Here is a 20,235-nt window from a genome sequence, read left to right as displayed (position 1 = left end):
CCTTGGTATGTATCCAAAGAAAATGAAAAAACTAATTTCAAAAGATATATATACCCCTCTGTTCACTGCACCATTATTTACAATAGCCACAACATGGAAACAACTAAGTGTCCATCAGTGAATGAATGGATAAAGAAAATATGGTAGGTATATATACACACATAAATACATATATGAAATTAAGCTATAAAAAAGGATGAAATCTTGCCATTTGTGATAATATGGATGGACCTTCAAGTCATTATGTTAAGAGAAATCAGAGAAAGAAATACCATATGATTTCACTTACATATGGAATCTTAAAAGATCCCAAAACCAAAAAAACAAAGCAACCAAGCTCATAGATATAGAGAACAGATTGGTGGTTATCCAGAGGCAAGGGGTAAGGAGTGGGAGAAACAGATGAAAGGGGTCAAAAGGCACTAACTTCCAGTTATAAAATAAATAAGTCCTAGGAATTAAGATGGTACAGCACGGTGACTATAGTTAATAATACTGTATTATATTTTAAAGTTTCTATGAAAGATCTTAAAAGTCCTCATCACAAGAAAAACATTTTTTTATAATTTTCTGTGATGAGAGATGTTAACTAGATTTATTGTGGTGATTATTTTACAATACATACAAATGTCAAATCATTATGTTATATACCTGAAATGTCAATTATACCTCAAGAAAGAAAATCCACAAATCAATTTCAATCATTCTTCTGCTTTTCAATCTCCACTGACAATTACAAAGAAAATCAAACACAGTATAGTCTACATGTCCCTCCACAATTTGGCCCCTTTCTAGTTCTGATCACTTTCCCACTCATTCAGTAGGCTCCAGCCACACTGACCTTCTTTCTATCCCTTAATAACAAATAACAATAACAAACCCTTTACCATTTCAAGGACATGACTGTTGTTTCCTCTGTGAAAAACACTCTTTCCTTAGATTTTTGGATGACTGGCTTCATTATTCAACTATCAGCTCCCATTTCACTTTTCTTAGAGTCTTCCCCAGACCATTTAAGCAAAAGTACCCCATCATTCTCAATCAAATTGCCCCAATTCTGAATAGCTTTTATTACTATATGAAATCAAATTTTGGTTTATTATTTGATTTCTCCCATATATGTAAGCTCCATGACAGCAGGAACCAAGTCAGCTTTGCTCGCTGGTTTATTCTTAGTGCCTAGAACAATGCCTAGCCTTCAGCAGGCAGCTGACAAATATGAATGAACATATATTTCCTACAGCATCCTTTGCTTCCTTCTGTTTTAGCATTAATCACACTACACTATAATTACCTGTCCTATACAGCTGCGGTAGATACTCAATAAATGTGACCAAATAAAAGAGAGATCAATGAATGTCAAAGAGCATTAAAAGAAATGGGAAAATAGATAACTCCATAATAATACTTTCCAAGGATTAAAAATACATTAATAAAAAGAGATGCATTAACTAAAAAAACTCTTTAATATTTCATTTGTGTGACGTACAATACATAGCAAAAGTTACATGAAGCAAAGTGGACTAACTCTGAAGAATGGGGAGAAACATAAAATTTAGTTGATAATCTCAATGCTCAATTTTTAAAAATATGACAAGTAAATATATTTTTTTAAATTCTAATGTTGAATAATAAACCATAAATAAAGAAGAAACCATTTTTTTCACTCTCAAGTACTAGCCATGCTCTCTCCCATCCCAGGGTCTGTGATATACTATTCCTTTTGCCTATTTATGATATTCTTCTGTCTATTCGTGACACTTACTAGTCACTGACTAGTCACTTACTAGTCAGGTCTCAGATAAGCCTCACTATCTTACGGATGTTGTATACAGGTCAAATCCTAATTATGAACCTTTGAGGAGCAACCTACTTCTCCTTCGTAGGCTTGTCACAGCTGTCTATTCGCATTATTTGTGAGATTAGTTGATAACAATGGTAGACTAAATGCTTTATGAAGACAGGGCCCACATTTACTTTCACTCCTCACTGAATCCCCAGTACCTAGTACAAGTCCAACACATGAAAATATCTGTGAAAAGAGTAAATGAATGAGAGGGAGTGGTCTTATTTTTACCGTGTTTCCTAATCCCAAGACTCTGTCCCACTATGAGTTAACTCGGTGGTGATTACTAATACAGTTGAACTGTATATTATGTCACTGAATCTGATGCTTCTCTAGAGCTCAAAGACCCCTGCTTCTCCATCCCTATTTGCTCTCAATAGCAACTGTTTCCTTAGTACAAATGGAATTTGGTTATTAAACTGGAAGAAATGGGTGGCAGTCACCAGGTTATAAATATATGACCAATACAAAATGATTAATAAATCCTCTGAAAACAAAGTTCCTTTTAATAAGGTGGTCTATGCGTAGACGATTTAGAAAACACTTGGCACTCTGGATGAGGAACAGCTATGACCATGTACATTGAGAAGGCCACAGTCTGGGATGCATAAAGTACAGGTTAACAGAACTATATGAGAAGGAAAATATTTACTTAGGGTCCTTTGTTTGGTAGTGCCACATTTTAGTAGGTACACTGCAACATTTTTTTAACTAGGACAGCAAACAAGTACAATTATTTTATTAAAAATCATCTACAATAAATGTATTTCTCAGAAAAGGAACTAGTTCATTGAAGCACATTGTACTTACCTTAAAAATAATGCTATTTCACCCATCACTATTTCAGTTTCTTCTCAGATGCCATCACTTATAGAAACACTTATTCTAAATGTTAATAAAAATATTCTAATGTCTAAGAAGATTATTTTATGTATTTATTTTTTTAGAATATTTTATAATGGGAATTGTCTTAAGTTCCTAAAATTAAAAAAAAAAAAGAACTATCCATTTAAATTTAAGATTATAGACAGTAATGAGAAATGGGATTTGATTTTGGTCCAAGTTCTAAAATTCATCATAAAAACACAATTTCTCAGTCATACTCTAGAATTTCCACACATTATTTTGTTTCATGATTATGTTGGTATTTTCACATAGTCTGTGTTATAAAGTGTCTAATCACTCAACATACTGTGGTGTCTCTGACCTGAGTTTATAATTTCCAAAACTGAAACAGCATTAAAAAAAAAAACCCTGAAGAATATTTAAAGTCCAAAATATTGACTGTCAAGTCCTCAAGAAAACAAAAAGGAGAAAATATGAAGTTTATTAATTTTTTAAAGATTTATTTATTTTTAGAGAAAGAACAATTACGAGCATGAATATGGGGAGGAGCAGAGGTAGAGATGCAGACTCCCACAGGGCGCAGAGCCTCACACTTGGGCTTGATCCCATGACCCTGAGATCATGGACCTGAGGCAAAATCAAGTCCATGCTTAACTGACTGAGCCACCCAGGTGCCCCTTAAATGTAATTAAAACAGTAGCCATTCTACTCTACCTGGTTCCCCATTGGAAGCCTCTCTCTCTCTTTCTTTTTTTTTTTTTTTTAAGATTTTTAAAGATTTTTAAGATTGCACAAGGACATTTATTTGACAGACAGAGAACACAAGTAGGCAGAGAGGCAGGCAGAGAGAGAGGAGGAGGCAGGCTCCCTGCTGAGCAGAGAGCCCAATGCAGGGCTCTATCCCAGGACCCTGGGATCATGACTTGAGCCAAAGGGAGAGGCATTAACCCACTGAGCCAGCCACCCAGGCGCCCCTGGAAGCCTTCTATTGACATGGGGTGTGGAGAGGATGGTGATAGCCCTGAGAGGAAAATGACCTACCCATCATCTCAACAGCTCAGTGAGACAGCTGTATCTAGAACCACACTCCTGACTCTCACCAACCTCTGAGGACAAGCCATCCCCATTCCATTCTCCTCTTGTTACCCTTTCTACTGGGAGAGGTCTGCTCAAATGCTCAAGTTTATGTAACAAAAGAGATCAAGTTAATTAAGTAAATGTACTTTGTTCTGCCTTAAAGGCAAAAGTGTGCTACTGACAGCAGCACACTCCAGACACGGAGCTAGTTGCAAAACTATGTGGTAAGAAAAACCTCAGGACCCATTACCTGAGTAGGACTCTGAAGACTTAAATCTAAACCACAAGTAAACTCTGTATGATGTTCCACTGTTTCAAGAAGAGGGTCAGGCTTTGAAAAGTTCCAGAATCTGTAAATATAAACAGAAAGAAATCATTTAAGTGCTAAACTACCCAAAAACATATCTAAGAAAAAACAGGTATTTACCATAGCAGGGTCTTTATCAAGACAGCTTCAACCAATTCATAAATACAGAGCCCCACTATTATCTACAGAAAAATATCTAATAAAGAAAAAAATGTACTCCATTCTATCATATAAAAAAAAAGAAATTATTACTCAATTAAAAGATTATTCTCATTAGGATACCTTGTAGGATTGTAGGATAGAAGTTTAACAAGTTTTAGTTAAAAAAAAATTTTTATATTGCACAAGGACATTTAAGATGAGAGATACTATGCTTTTGTAGCAATTTCTTAAAGTATTCATGACTGTAAAATAAGGATATTGGATTACAAGAACTCTAACATTTTGTGATTTTTAAATACTTCATTTCTCAAGAACTGATATGAAAAGATCTTAGGTTTAATTTACATTTCAACAGGAATTCAGATTCTTTAAAAAGAATCTGTCCTCTTAAGAAAATCTTGGTAATTCTGAAAAATCTTTTCTTTCTTTCTTTCTTTCTTTCTTTCTTTTTTTTTTTTTGAGGCACAGCCTTTCTTATAGATTCCACATCAATGTAATTTCTGGAGTCAAGAAACCGAAATGTGTTTTCCTGGGCCAATATTAAGTATTCTATTTATCCTCTATAGACTGGGAGTGGTACTATTTACCATAATATGTCTCTGATTTCTACTATACAGGTAGGAACTTGACCTATTTTCAATATACAAAATAATACTTTATTTCTAAAGCTTTATTTGCTCATCATCTTTCTTATTTGACTCTAAACACTCCATAAAAATGGCACATTCAGGATCATAGAGTCATACTCCAACTCAGCCTCCCTAATGATCTGCAACATGGAACACACTGAAGGTTTAGCAGATCTCTTTGAAAGAGAGTAAATACACAGAACCAACAGTCACAGTTTGTTTAACCTGGTAGTATTATTTCCCTAATAAATACAGGGTTGGTCTTATTAAGTTTGAAAAGGATTGTTGCTATGGATAAACCACCGTGTGGGTACCAGAGAGACAATGAATAAATAGCTCATTTATCGGATACTGAAATCTACAAAATATTTAAGGAGAGTGATTTTACTTTTGAAAATTTACTGTTCAAACAAATGAGGGAACAGGCTACAGTCCTCAGAAATCATAATAATGGCCTCCACTGTCTTTGCATATTTGTTCCTTTGGTTCTAGAGACAGATATTGTACTCAAATCTAATTTTTGAGATTTTGATAATGTTTATATAAGCAAAAGTAAGTAAGTCATCATATAATTTCATTTCTAGAACATGGCTCTTCACTGATTTGCATTATTCGAAACAGTAATCAAATTATTTTGCACATATCCACTATGTTCCAAAAAATATTCAAAATGGTTTTAAAAATGAGTATCTAATATGGTCAAAAAATGAATAAAGGAAAAGTATAGAAAAGTACATTTGAACCTGCAATGAGACTGATAAACAAAAGTAAAGAATATCCTCAACATCTCTGAAGGAAACACAGAAATGTTACTCATAAGTCAATGGTATCACCCCAAAGGACAGGGTACTAGAAGCATTCTACAGGAAGGTCAACTTAATCAAGGTATTCAACTTTCTGACTGCATTTGGGATTTAGATTCTACTTCAATAGAATGGATGAGCATTTGTCTTCAGACCAACCATAAAAATTGGCTGGTGAATTTCAGCAGAACTTTTTAAGAATAATAAAAGCAAAAGGATTCATTTGTATCCTCCTGACAAGTTCCTGGAATGCAGTATTTGTTATTATTTTGTTGTTTTGAGCTAATTAAGGAAAAGGTGGCACTGAGGACAAAACAGGTGGGCCTTATGAAAATGAGGATGCCTGATAAGAAAGCATGTGTGAAAACATTGAACTTTAGCTTTAAAATATGGTAAGGGAAGTCACACAAGCAGGAGGGCTGAAATTCTACTCAAGAAGTCAAGCTGGGGGCACCTGGTTGGCTCAGTGGGGACAGCAAGTGACTCTTGATCTCTGGGTCGTGAGTTTGGAGCCCCATGCTGGCTATGGAGATTACACCAATAAATAAAACTTAAAAAAAAAAAAGTAAAGCTGAATTTGCTCTAATACATAGCTTAACAGGCAGTCAAGGTGCCATACCACTCCACACCGGAGTCACACCCATTCTAACTTTAACCTGGGAAAAACCATTAGGTATTTACCTGCAATCTGCAAAACAGTCACCAAATAAGATGCACGCTTACAACTGTAAGGATGCTATTTGGTGAAGGGAGGGTTAGTCTAGAGAATATCATAAAAGTGCTACTGGTCTATTACATCAGTTCACAGCTTTGATGGAAATTATGTAATATACAAATTATGCCTATTATGCATATGATAGTACTAAAATTATGAGAGGTTCACTTCCAGCAGAATGGCTGATTAGGTGTCTAGAACAACATTCTTACTGAAAAAAAAAAAAAAATCCTAGAAAATAATATAGAAAGAAACACCACCACCAAAACCTCGTAAGAGCATCAGTGAGGTGCACTCAGGTCAAAAGTAAGACCAAAGTTCAGAGCAGGAAATTGACCATGAGCCGGCTTTTGTCTTGAAAGGGTGTGCTGAACAGGGAGAACTGGAACTTCAATTTTCTAAATCTCGGGGGGATCAGGAGCCAGAAAAATCAGCAAGATTAATGTTAATATTTATAACTTAAAAATAATTTTCAGTAGGCTAAAATATCTTAACAAAAATATTGAGTTAAAGACAGTAAATGGCACAGGCTACATAAGTTAACAAAACCAAAAGCTAAGCAACGCATCTATACACTATAATTCATTTTTTCATCGCTAATGTCTTTTTTAATAACTAAAGAAATGTATGTATTTTTTTCTTCATTCACATTCTCCAATGGCAACCACTGCTAACAGTTTGATGTGGATACTTCCAGAACTGTTCCATGTTTCTCCATCCCAGTTCCACCAGGAAGGGGTGAGCAGTAAAGAGGAGATGGGCATTTCTCCACATTTCCTCACATTTGCAAGTAAGGGGATATGCAAGGTCTCTCCTTGCCATCTTCTGCAATCAAAGATCCCGTAAATTCTATATGTCTGAGGGCCCTCATGCGCTTATCACATAAGTAAAATAGGCTCCTTTCATTGGGAGAAGTCAGGCTCCTTATATCATTAAGTGGTCAAATAAGGCATATTATTGTTAAGTGCAATGTTTGTTTTGGTCCAGCACATATACGACTTGGTGCCTTTTTGTCTCTTTGCTGATGAAATCACTGACTATTTAAGCTCTCTCATGGGAAATAAATATACTAGACAGGCTTCCACTGACTAAAAATATTACAAAACTGTAGGAACATTTTTCATTTAAATTGGAGATGAAGAGAGCAAAATTCATGACAGTACAAGGTCTTGTTTGAGTTCCTTTTTGTCTTCTGATTCCATACTTCTTTAACAAAGCAACTAAGTAGCACTATGTTAAATAAAATAAACTATTTCGAAAATTAAGCTGAAATTATTTTTTACTTTACTAAAATGTAATTTGAAATCCCTAAACACTCTTGAAATTTAGCCAACATATAAGTTCAATAGAAGATTTATGATATTTTTCAAAATTCTTCGTTTTCCTTTCCTTTTCTCAACTTACGACTTGGTCCATAATTCTCTGTGAGTCTTTCCTAACTGCAATAAAAAAAGATGTGGAAAAAATGTTGGCTCCTTTTCCATGCCTTACATGTACGTTAATTTTAGTCAAGCTGAATTTTAATTAATTTTAGTCACATTAATTTTAGTTGTGTTTTTGAAATTCTTAGCAAATTGCACAATTATAATTCCATTTCTACTGCTTTTGTCTAGTGTTCTCTAGAGTGATGAGCAAAAAAGCATTACAACCACTTGTTTCCTCGCCACTTAATTACTTGTTCATTCAACAATTTGTGAGTCCTTGGATGTGCCAGGTGTGGTGCTAGGAGCCAAAAGCAAGAGAGATGTGGTCTCAGCATCCTTGTGGATCTGAGTTGGGGGGGATAAACTGACATTCTTTAAAAGACCACAGAAACCAAAATGTTACTACAACTGGACAAGTACCCCCAAAGATAATGTGGGATGGTATACATAATGACATGCTGCGGCACTTAGGTAGCTCAGTCGGTTGAACTGACTCTTGCTTTTGGCTCAGAGTCATGTACTCATAACTCAGGTTCATGACTCATGAACTCATGAACTCAGGGTCCTGATATCAAGCCCTGTGTTGGGCTCTGCACTCAACATAGAGTCTTCTTGAGATTCTCTCTATCTCCCGCTCATGTGCACATATGCTCCCTCTCTTTTCAATAAATAAAAAAAAAAAATCTTAAAAAAAAAAAAGGAATTATTGACACTGAACTGAAATCTGAAGGTTGAGGAGTTAGTCAGGTAGAGAGCAGCTGGCCTCTTGTCAGTGGGGAGCAGAAAGGGTCATTCACACAGATCTTTTTGCCCATGTGAGGAATTTGGGATTTTCTTTTAAGTATAAAGAACAAAATAAAATGAAACAAATTAAAAACAAAACAAAACAAAACTGAAGGAGAGAGGTGCCTGGGTGGCTCAGTCAGTTAGGCCTCTGCCTTTGGCTCAGGTCATGATCCCAGGGTCATAGGATCAAGCCCTGCATCAGGCTCTCCACTCAGTGGGCAGCCTGCTGCTCTCCTTGCTTGTGCTCACTCTCTCTCTCTCTTTGTTAAATAAATAAATAAAATCCTTTTAAAAAACAAAACTGAAGAGGTTTATATACTTGGCTTTACATTCTTTAAAAAATTTTTCTTAGTAAACTTTTAAATGTTTTAATAGTTTTAAATCTGTAGAGAACTTGTGAACAAAGTAGAGTTCCCATAGAGTCTGACCCCATGTAGTACGGGTTCAAAAAGAGAAAATACCAGCTTGGATTTAAGATGGTGACAGTGCTGATGAAGAAAGGTTAATGGATTAGAGATATACGGAGGCAAAAGAATTAATAGGACAGAAGAAACAAAACTGATTAATGGAACAGGAAAAAATAAAGAATGATTCCTATGTTTCTGGCTTTTATCATAGTACTTATGATGCATTTAGTTATTTATAGACCTTTTTCCTCTAAAAGGCTCTAAACTCCTCGAATTCAGGGACAGTGTCCTATTTTTCCTTGTATCTCTAGCATGTATAAAAGTGTCTGACACATGAATACCCAAAGAATGTTTCTTGAATGAATGAATAAAAAATAAATGTGAATATTAAGGACAAGATAAATAACAAAGGCCAACCTCACAAATGAAGTAGCTTTAAATCACCTATAGATATGGTTCCCAAATGATGGACCAGAGACTCATTCCTCATTTGAGAAGATCTGTATGGAACCCAAAAATCCCTTCCCAGGAAATGGTGATGCTCAATTAGCTGAGTCTGGGAGTTATTATCTAAAGCAGCACTTTAAAAATACAGATTTGATAAATTCCCATCCAAAATAACTGTGATATCAGGCAGAAGGGGAGGCAAGGGAAAAAGCCAGTAGGGGGTTTTGGTTCTCAACCTTGGCTAAATGCAATCAACTAAGAAACTAAAAAAACTGATGTGTGAATGCCATCCCCCCAAATTCTGATTTAATTGGCCTGGGGTATGTCATGGGCATTGGGTGGTTCAAACATTCTCCAGATGATTACAATCAAGGTTGAACATCCCTGAGGGGGTGGGGTGCAGAGGTGGCAGATATTAACACATTAACTGACAATCATTGATCTTAACCAGCAGTTCTCAAACTTAACTTTGCATCAGAATCACCTGGAGTGCTTGTGAAAAAACAATTTAGAAGGTATGGAGTGAGAGCAAACCTGAAAGATGGCGGAGGTGTAGCTGGACTGAGATGACATCAGGTCATAAGAGTTCAGTTAGATAGTTATCAAACCATTCTGAACACCTACAAACCCAACAGGAGATCGAAGAGAAGAAGAGCAGCAATTCTAGAAACAGAAAATTGACCACTTTCTGAAAGGTAGTATGAATGGAGAAGAGAATCTGAAGCGAGGGGAAGATAGACCGCGGTGGGAGGGGCTGGCTCCTGGCAAGAGGTGGAGCAACAGAGCACAAAATTCAAACTTTTAAAAGTCTGCTCCACTGAGGGACTTTGCTCCAGAGGCTAAGTGGGGGTGAAGCCCTCATAGGAAAATATAGTCTCAGGTCCCACAGGGTCACAGAAGGATCGGGGGTGTCTGAGTGTCGCAGAGCTCGCAGGTATCAGAGGAGTGAGCTCTCAGCTCGGGATCACCTTGAACTGTGATCTGTGGCACAATCAGGCCACTGCTCTTTGAGCAGGGACCCCACAAGTAGCAGATCCGGGGACAGCCACCAGAAGAGCAGAGTGGCAGAATCTGCTGGGTTTGGAGACTCAAAAAGGGCTGTGTGCCAGAGACAGAAACACTCGGTCACAGACCTGGTGAGCTCAGAGCCCGGCCAGAGACCAGGGAGACGGATGGGAGTGATTGAGTGCTTTTCTCCAATGGCGCACTGAGGAGTGGGGCCCCGAGCTCTTGGCTCCTCTGGGCTGGAGACTGGGAAGCCACCATTTTCATTCCCATCCTCCAGAGCTCTACGGAAAGTGTTCAGGGAACAAAAGCTCCCTGGAGTGAACTCAAGCAGATTACTGAGCCTGGCCCCTGGCAAGGGTGGTGCAATTCCAACTCAGCAAAGACATTTGAGAATCACTACAACAGCCCCTCCCCCAGAAGATCAGCAAGAACATCCAGCCAAGACAAAGCTCAATGATCAAGAACAGAGGAATTCCATAGGAAGGGAAAGCAAAGCATGGAATTCATGGCTTTCTCCACATGATTCTTTCATCTCACAAAGTTAATTTTTAAAATTCTTTTCTTATTCTAATTTTAACTTTTCCTCTTTCCTCTTTTAACATTTTTTAACTAGTTTATCTTAACAATACCCTTCTTTAAAAAAAAAAAAGATCTTTTTAAACCTTCATTATTATAGTCATATTTTACCCTTTGTTGTATCTAACTTTATTTTTTGTATACATATAGGGTTTTTTCTTCTAAAAAATTTTGGAACACAACTTCTTCTAATAGATCAAAATATACCCTAAATCTAGCACAGGGTTTTGTTCTAGTCTCCAGCCTGAACAAATTCTCTCACTTTCTTTTTCTTTCTTTCCCCAACTTATCAATTCCTTTTTTAGAATTTTTTAAAATTTTTCATCTTTACAGTCATATTCCATCCCTTCATTGTGTTTACCCTTATTTTTGTATATATATAAGTTTTTCTTTCTTTAAAATTTTGGGACGTAGTTTCTTCTAAGAGACCAAAATACACCCCAAATCAAGTGGGTGGCTCTGTTCTATTCATCAGTCTATATATAATTATATATAAATATATATTTATATATAATTATATTTAATTATATATAAATATATATTTTTTTAAATTTTTTTAAGTTCTTTTTAAAAACTTCATTTACTCCCTTTCTTCTCCCCCCGATTTGGGGTCTCTTCTGATTTGGTTAGCATACATTTTTCTAGGGTTTTTGCCACCCTTTTAGTATTTTATTCTCTCATTCATTTATTCTTACCTGGATAAAATGACAGGGTGAAAAAACTCACCACAAAAAAATGAACAAGAGGCAGTACCAAAGGCTAGGGACCTAATTAATACAGACATTGGTAATATGTCAGATATAGAGTTATGGAAGATATTAGAGAAACCCTGTCTGGAGAAATAAAAGCCCTTCCTGGAGAAATAAAAGAACTAAAATCTAACCAAGCTGAAACCAAAAAAGCTATTAATGAGTTGCAATTAAAAATGGAGGCTCTGGGGCACCTGGGTGGCTCAGTGGGTTGGGCTGTTGCCTTCGGCTCAGGTCATGATCCCAGGTCCTGGGTTCGAACCCCACATCGGGCTTTCTGCTCAGCAGGGGGCCTGCTTCCTCCTCTCTCTCTGCCTGCCTCTCTGCCTACTTGTGATTTCTCTCTGTCAAATAAATAAATAAAATCTTTAAAAAGAAATGGAGGCTCTTACTGCTAGGATAAATGAGGCAGAAGAGAGAATTATGATCTAGAAGACCAAATGACGGAGAATAAAGAAGCTGAGCAAAAGAGAGAGAAACAAATACTGGGCTACACGGGTAGAATTTGAGAGATAATTGATACCATAAGACAAAACAATATTAGAATTGGGATTCCAGAAGAAGAAGAAAGAGAGAGGGGAGCAAAAGGTATACTGGAGCGAATTATTGTAAAGAATTTCCCTAATATGGCAAAGGGAACAAGCATCAAATCCAGGACGCACAGAAAACACCCCTCAAAATCAGTAAGAACAAGTTAATACCCCGTCATCTAATAGTAAAATTTACAAGTCTTAGTGACAAAGAGAAAATCCTGAAAGCAGCCTGGGACAAGAAGTCTGTAACATACAATGGTAAAAATATTAGATTGGCAGCAGACTTATCCACAGAGACCTGGCAGGCCAGAAAGAGCTGGCATGATATATTCAGAGGACTAAATGAGAAAAACAGGAAGCCAAGAATACTATATTCAGCTAGGCTATCATTGAGAATAGAAGGAGAGATAAAAAGCTTCCAGGACAAACAAAAACTGAAAGAATTTGCAAACACCAAACCAGCCCTACAGGAAATATTGAAAGGGGTCCTCTAAGCAAAGAGAGAGCCTAAAAGTAGTAGACCAGAAAGGAACAGAGACAATATACAGTAACAGTCACCTTACAGGCAATACAATGGCACTAAATTCATATCTCTCAATAGTTACCCTAAATGTAAACGGGCTAAATGCCCCAATCAAAAGACACGGTTATCAGAATGGTTAAAAAAACAAAACCCATCAATATGCTGTCCTCAAGAAACTCATTTTAGACCCGAACACACCTCCAGATTTAAAGTGAGGGGGTGGAAAACAATTTACCATGCTAATGGACATCAAAAGAAAGCTGGGGTGGCAATCCTTAGATCAGATCAATTAGATTTTAAGCCAAAGACTCTAATAAGAGATGAGGAAGGACACTCTATCATACTCAAAGGGTCTGTCCAACAAGAAGATCTAACAATTTTAAATATCCATGCCCCTAACATGGGAGCAGCCAACTGTATAAACCAATAATAACAAAATCAAAGAAACACATCAACAATAATACAATCATAGTAGGGGACTTTAACACCCCCTCACTGAAATGGACAGATCATCCAAGCAAAAGATCAACAAGGAAATAAAGGCCTTAAATGACACACTGGACCAGATGGACATCACAGATATATTCAGAACTTTCCATCCCAAAACAACAGAATACACATTCTTCTCTAGTGCACATGGAACATTCGCCAGAATAGATCACATCCTGGGTCACAAATCACGTCTCAAGGGGTGCCAAAAGGTTGGAATCATTCCCTGCATATTTTCAGACCACAATGCTCTGAAGCTAGAACTGAATCACAAGAGGAAATTTGGACAGAACCCAAATACATGGAGGCTAAAGAGCACCCTACTAAAGAATGAATGGGTCAACCAGGAAATTAAAGAAGAATTGAAAAAAAATCCATGGAAATAAATGATAATGAAAGCACAACTGTTCAAAATCTGTGGGACACAACAAGGGTGGTCCTGGGAGGAAAGTATATCATGATACAAGCCTTTCTCAAGAAACGAGAAAGGTCTCAAGTATACAACCTACCCCTACACGTGTAGGAGCTGGAGAAAGAACAGCAAAGAAAGCCTAAACCCAGCAGGAGAAGAGAAATAATGAAGATGAGAGCAAAAATCAATGAAATAGAAACCAAAAAAAACAGTAGAACAAATCAACGAAACTAAGAGCTAGTTCTTTGAAAGAGTAAATAAGATTGATAATCCCCTGGTCAGACTTATCAAAAAGAAGAGAGAAAGGACCCAAGTAAATAAAATCATAAAAGAAAGAGGAGAGATCACAACCAACACCAAAGAAATACAAACAATTATAAGAACATATTATGAGCAACTATATGCCAGGAAATTTGACAATCTGGAAGAAATGGATGCTTTTCCTAGAGATGTATAAACTACTAAAACTGAACCAGGAAGAAACAGAAACCCTGAACAGACCCATAACCAGTCAGGAGATTGAAGCAGTCATCAAAAATCTCCAAACAAACAAGAGCGCAAGGCCAGACGGCTTCCCAGGGGAATTCTATGAAGCACTTAAAGAAGAATTAATTCCTATTCTCCTGAAACTGTTCCAAAACATAGAAATGGAAGGAAAACTTCCAAACTCATTTTATGAGGCCAGAATTACCTTGATCCCCAAACCAGACAAAGACCCCATCAAAAAAGAGAATTACAGACCCATATCCTTGATGAACACAGATGCAAAAATTCTCACCAACAGTACATTAAAAGGATTATTCACCACAACCAAGTGGGATTTATTCCAGGCTGCAGGGTTGATTCAACATCTGCAAATCAATCAATGTGATACAATACATTAATAATAGAAAGAAAAATAACCATATGATACTCTCAATAGATGGTGAAAATGCATTTGACAAAGTACAGCATTCTTTCCTGATCAAAACTCTTCAAAGTGTAGAGATAGAAGGTACATACCTCAATATCATCAAAGCCATCTATGAAAAAACCCACAGCGAATATCATTCTCAATGGAGAAAAACTGAGAGCTTTTCCACTAAGATCAGGAAGATGGCAGGGATGTCCATTATCACCACTGCTATTCAACATAGTACTAGAAGTCCTAGCCTCAGCAATCAGACAACAAAAAGAAATTAAAGGCATCCAAATCGGCAAAGAAGAAGTCAAACTATCACTCTTTGCAGATATGATACTTTATGTGGAAAACCCAAAAGACTCCACTCCAAATCTGCTAGAACTTGTACAGGAATTGAGTAATGTGTCAGGATATAAAATCAATGCACAGAAATCAGTTGCATTTCTATACACCAAGAACAAGACAGAAGAAAGAGAAATTAAGGAGTCAATCCCATTTACAATTGCACCCAAAACCATAAGATACCTAGTTTTAAACCTAACCAAAGAGGGAAAGAATCTATACTCAGAAAACTATGAAGTACTCATAAAAAAAAAAAGAAATTGAGGAAGATACAAAGAAATGGAAAAATGTTCCATACTCATGGATTGGAAGAACAAATATTATGAAAATGCGTATGCTACCTAAAGCAATCTACAAGTTTAATGCAATCCCTACCAAAATGCCATCCATTTTTTTCAAAGAAATGGAACAAGTAATCCTAAAATTTATATGGAACCAGAAAAGACCTCGAATAGCCAGAGGAATATTGAAAAAGAAAGCCAATGTTGGTGGCATCACAATTCCAGACTTCAAAACTCTATTACAAAGCTGTCATCATCAAGACAGTATAGGACTGGCACAAAAACAGACACATAGATCAGTGGAACAGAATAGAGAGCCCAGAAATAGACCCTCAACTCTATGGTCAACTAGTCTTCGACAAAGCAGGAAAGAATGTCCAATGGAAAAAAGACAGCCTCTTCAATAAATGGTGTTGGGAAAATTGGACTGCCACATGCAGAAAAATGAAATTGGATCATTTCCTTACACCACACACGAAAACAGACTCAAAATGGATGAAGGACCTCAATGTGAGAAAGGAATCCATCAAAATCCTTGAGGAGAACACAGGCAGCAACCTCTTTGACCTCAGCCACAGCAACTTCTCCTGGAAACATCGCCAAAGGCAAGGGAAGCAAGGACAAAAATGAACTATTGGGACTTCATCAAGATCAAAAGCTATTGCACAGCAAAGGAAACCAACATGAACAGACATTTCTGCAAAGAAGACATCCAGATGGCCAACCACACATGAAAAAGTGCTCCACATCACTCAGCATCAGGGGAATACAAATCAAAACCACAATAAGATACCACCTCACACCAGTCAGAATGGCTAAAATTAACAAGGCAGTAAAAGACAGATGCTGGAGAAGATGCGGAGAAAGGGGAACCCTCTTACACTGTTTGCAGGAATGCAAGCTGGTGTGGCCACTCTGGAAAACAGCATGGAGGTTCCTCAAAAAGTTGAAAATGGAGCTACCCTATGACCCAGCAATTGCACTACTGGTATTTACCCTAAAGATACAAATGTAGTGATCCAAAGGGGCACGTGTACCCGAATGCTCATAGCAGCAATGTCCACAATAGCCAAACTATGGAAAGAACGTAGATGTCCATCAGCAGATGAATGGATAAAGAAGATGTGGCATACACACACACACACACACACACTGGAATACTATGCAGCCATCAAAAGCAATGAAATCTTGCCATTTGCAATGACATGGATGGAACTAAAGGTTATAATGCTGAGCGAAATAAGTCAATCAGAGAAAGATAATTACCATATGATCTCCCTGAAATGAGGAATTTGAGAGGCAACGTGGGGGGTCTGGGGGGTAGGGACGGAAAAAAATAAAACGAGATGGGATAGGGAGGGAGACAAATCATGAGACTCTTAATCTCACAAACAGACTGAGGGTTGCTGGGGGGAGGAAGGTAGGGAGAGGGTGGTTGGGTTATGGACATTGGTGAGGGTATGTGGTATGGTGAGTGCTGTGAAGTGTGTAAGCCTAACTTCATAGACCTGTACCCCTGGGGCTAATAATACAGTATATGTTAATAAAAATAAATAAATAAATAAATTCAGCCAAAAAAAAAAAAAAAGTATGGAGTGAGCCTCAAGAATTTGCTTTAGAGATTAAGCAATCCATCATGACAACAGCTAATAAATGGCAGCCCCAATATACAGACTCTACTGGCACCATGTCCAATACTTTTTCACTGAAAGATGCTGCCATTTGCTTTTTTTCTGGGCCATGCCAAGGAATCTGGAATATAGGTGGCCTGGGGCTCTTCAGGTGGTCCTGATTAACACCATGAAAGTTCAAATGGCCCTGGACCAAGTCAGGCTTCCCCTATACTCCTCAGACTACATAGAAAATTCCATTAGCCAAAGCCCATGCCAACACTCCATTAGTCTGCCAGTTTACATTCAAAACCAATACCCTAAGAAAATTACAAGCTAGAATAAAACTGAGCTCTTACGGCAAAGAGTTCATAAATATTCCTTTCTTCTAATATTTTTTTACATGCACTTACTGGATCTTCCATCTACCTTGCTGTCCCTTCCTGACTTTTGTATCTTTCAACTGATCAGATCTTTCTGTAACCTCACAGATACCCATCTTTCTTAAGTGAATCCTCCCTGATCAGAGCACATGGAATCATGGGCTTGGTATTTTACTGTCTATATTGCTTTTGGAAGGGATTAAACATAGAAAATACAGATTGACAATACAATCTTATAAAGAGCTAAATTTCCATTCCTTACCTAAAGAAAGAATATTCACAGAGTGCTAATGTTCTTTTGTTTGCATGACTAGATGGAGAGTTGTTTATTTTTGTAACTGGCAATGAAAAAAATAACACTGTCTGCTAAATGAAAAAATAGGATTAATTTTAAGGAACTACAGAACAATTTTCAAAGAGCTTTTAGAAGTACTCATTCACAAAAATCCAGAAACCATATTTACAAACTTTCAAGGTTAAATTACAAAATTCTAGAATTAAGATTCTCTATCAAAAGAAATGCTTTTTAATATTTCAGTTAAAACTTTAACTACATCAGTATTTTAGAGGGACTTATTCCACTTCATCACAATAAACATTAAGCCCAGGAGCTACAGGTCACAAAGCCTAGCGTACTTTGACAAATTAAAGAAAACCATTAGGTGATGCAAGACTTGCTCTGACAGTATTCATGGTTGCAACCCACACAGATACAGGATGATTTTGTGAAGAATGCCACATCTCAATAAGAGGACGTAAAAGGAAAAAAGTAAGAACTCTTAGAGGCTTTGTTTACTGCTCACTGGTACCAACTGGAAACCCATGAAATAATTCTGTGATTGAGTTTCAAACAACATCTAAAAAAGAAGAAGAAGAAGAAGAAGAAGAAGAAGAAGAAGAAGAAGAAGAAGAAGAAGAAGAAGAAGAAGAAGAAGAAGAAGAAGAAGAAGAAGGAGAAGAAGAAAGAAACAAACTGGGAAGAATTCCATCTGGCATGAAATAGTATCAGTATCTCAGGGATGAGAATAGTCTACGTTCAACTGAACTGTAAAGGGCACCAAAATGTGGCTATCTATGTTAACTACCTATCAAAATGTGGCAAAAGGTTATTTCACAGAAGTACAGACACAGTGTGATTGGATGAGGCTGCAGGAGAATATGGCACCTAAGTGTTGAAAAACTAAACTGACAGCAGCTGCTTCCCTGCTCCCGTCCTTTATCAGCTACATCCCTCTGAAATTCTTAATGTCCTCATCTCTGAAGCTAAGCATTTGTGAATAAATCCACTCAGACTGTCAGGTTGTGGGATGTCTACACAGCTTACAAGGATCTCCTTTACTGAACAACTCTCTCGTCAGTGGAGGATGGATATAGCGAGGGGATGAGGGAGAGACGCAGACACCCATAAGTGTGGGAGAAAGAAAAACAGAGCTGACCAAATAATTCTGCTTCTTTTCTGGAAACTGGACATGAAAGCTTAAGCGGGTAAAAAAAAAGAGGAAAAAAACCAGTGCAGAAAGAGGAGAAACAAGAAGCAGGCACTTGAATCTAGCAGTTTCAGTACCTTCCCTGGCCCCTAGGCACTCCTGCCCTTGTGCTTGGCGGGGTCCCAGATCCTGAGTGAGTAATGTCTCTCCTTTTCTATAAACGCTAGCTCAAGATGGGTTCCATTTTACCCACGAGTCTGCACATGGTGGACACTCATGCAGACACACACATGCCTTCACAGTGAAGGACACTGCTGAATTTGAAGCTGCATTATAGATTGCTCGTTTTTGGTGTTTATTCTCTGTTTGGTGCACTCTATTAGGTCAGATCTCTAAGATTCAAAAGTTATAATATTTAGTGTTGTCAGATTCCAGATTGGGGCTTCAGGGAAGACTTCAAGGGTGAATTGTTGTTTGTTTGTTTTAAGATTTTAATTATTTACTTGAGTGGGGGTGGTGGGGGGGAGAGGGATAAGCAGACTCCCCGCTGAGCAGAGAGCCTGATGCAGGGCTCGATTTCAGGACGCTGAGATCATGACCTGAGCTGAAGGCAGCCGCTTAACCATCTGAGCCACCCAGGCTACCCTTCAAGGGTGAATTATTTATTCTTGAGTTCTTAGGGGACAGAATAAAGTACTAACAGCTGGTGGGTAGTACCCAGTTGCTCTAAATAAACAAGCTCACTATGCGTGCAAACAAGGATATGGTGGGAACACTGAGGTTTTCTGCTCAATTACCTTTTTCTTAAAAATGGTAATTGAACAGATTAGTCCACTAATTCTGCAAGGTTTATAGCAAAGAACAGCACCTTCCTGCACAGCCCCCTCAGCCCCTCATGTCAGAGGCCTTCACTTTCATTCTTTTAGCTGTTCCTTCTGATACCCTGTACTCACTTCTATATTTCCAAATAATATGCTCACAGAATTCATTGATTATTTTCATTTTCACATCCCATCTTTTGGCTTCCTACTGTGGAAGATGAGGCAAAGCATTATCTACATTAGAAAATATACATATACGTGACAAAGGCCACTCAGGTCCTATTCAAACTGCACAACAGAAGTTGTTAAAAATTATAATGCAAATTAACTGACAAACTCCAGAAATTTTCTGCTAATCAACACAATTCAAAGTTCAAAGCAGTGACTGACACTGCACTAAGCTAAGGCTTAACATTCCTCACTCCTTTTAGATCTATGTATTTCTTCATGTGCTTGCATTAGGTTATGAATTACACATGGATTTGGTTTGGTTCTTAATGAAAAATGTTAGCACTAAATAGTTCTGAAAAAGTTCTGCAGTTACAAATCAAGGTATTTAACATAAAAATCGTACACATTCTTTTCTAATTAATGTACGTTGTTTCATTTTATAGGAAATTACTTTCATTTTTCACCTGGCATTTAACTTGCAAAATTATGCTTCACTTCCTCAAAAGATCTTTCCAGTATGACAACAATGAACACAAGACTTTTCTAATTTAAGCAAGTCA

At 37.3% G+C, this 20,235-nt stretch overlaps 1 protein-coding gene across 1 annotated transcript in view; it reads right to left on the bottom strand.

Moving 5' to 3' along the window:
- Window positions 1-20,235, bottom strand: part of PEX7 (peroxisomal biogenesis factor 7) — a 94,342-nt gene that overhangs the window by 19,588 nt on the left and 54,519 nt on the right. Inside the window, exon 9 of the mRNA XM_047734732.1 lies at window positions 4,020-4,119. Within this exon, the coding sequence (XP_047590688.1) occupies window positions 4,020-4,119 (100 nt within the window). The remainder of the gene's footprint in view (window positions 1-4,019; window positions 4,120-20,235) is intronic.

This window comes from Lutra lutra, chromosome 6, assembly GCF_902655055.1.
Source record: "Lutra lutra chromosome 6, mLutLut1.2, whole genome shotgun sequence".
Taxonomy (NCBI): domain Eukaryota; kingdom Metazoa; phylum Chordata; class Mammalia; order Carnivora; family Mustelidae; genus Lutra; species Lutra lutra.
This window is presented reverse-complemented; position numbering and strand designations above follow the sequence as displayed.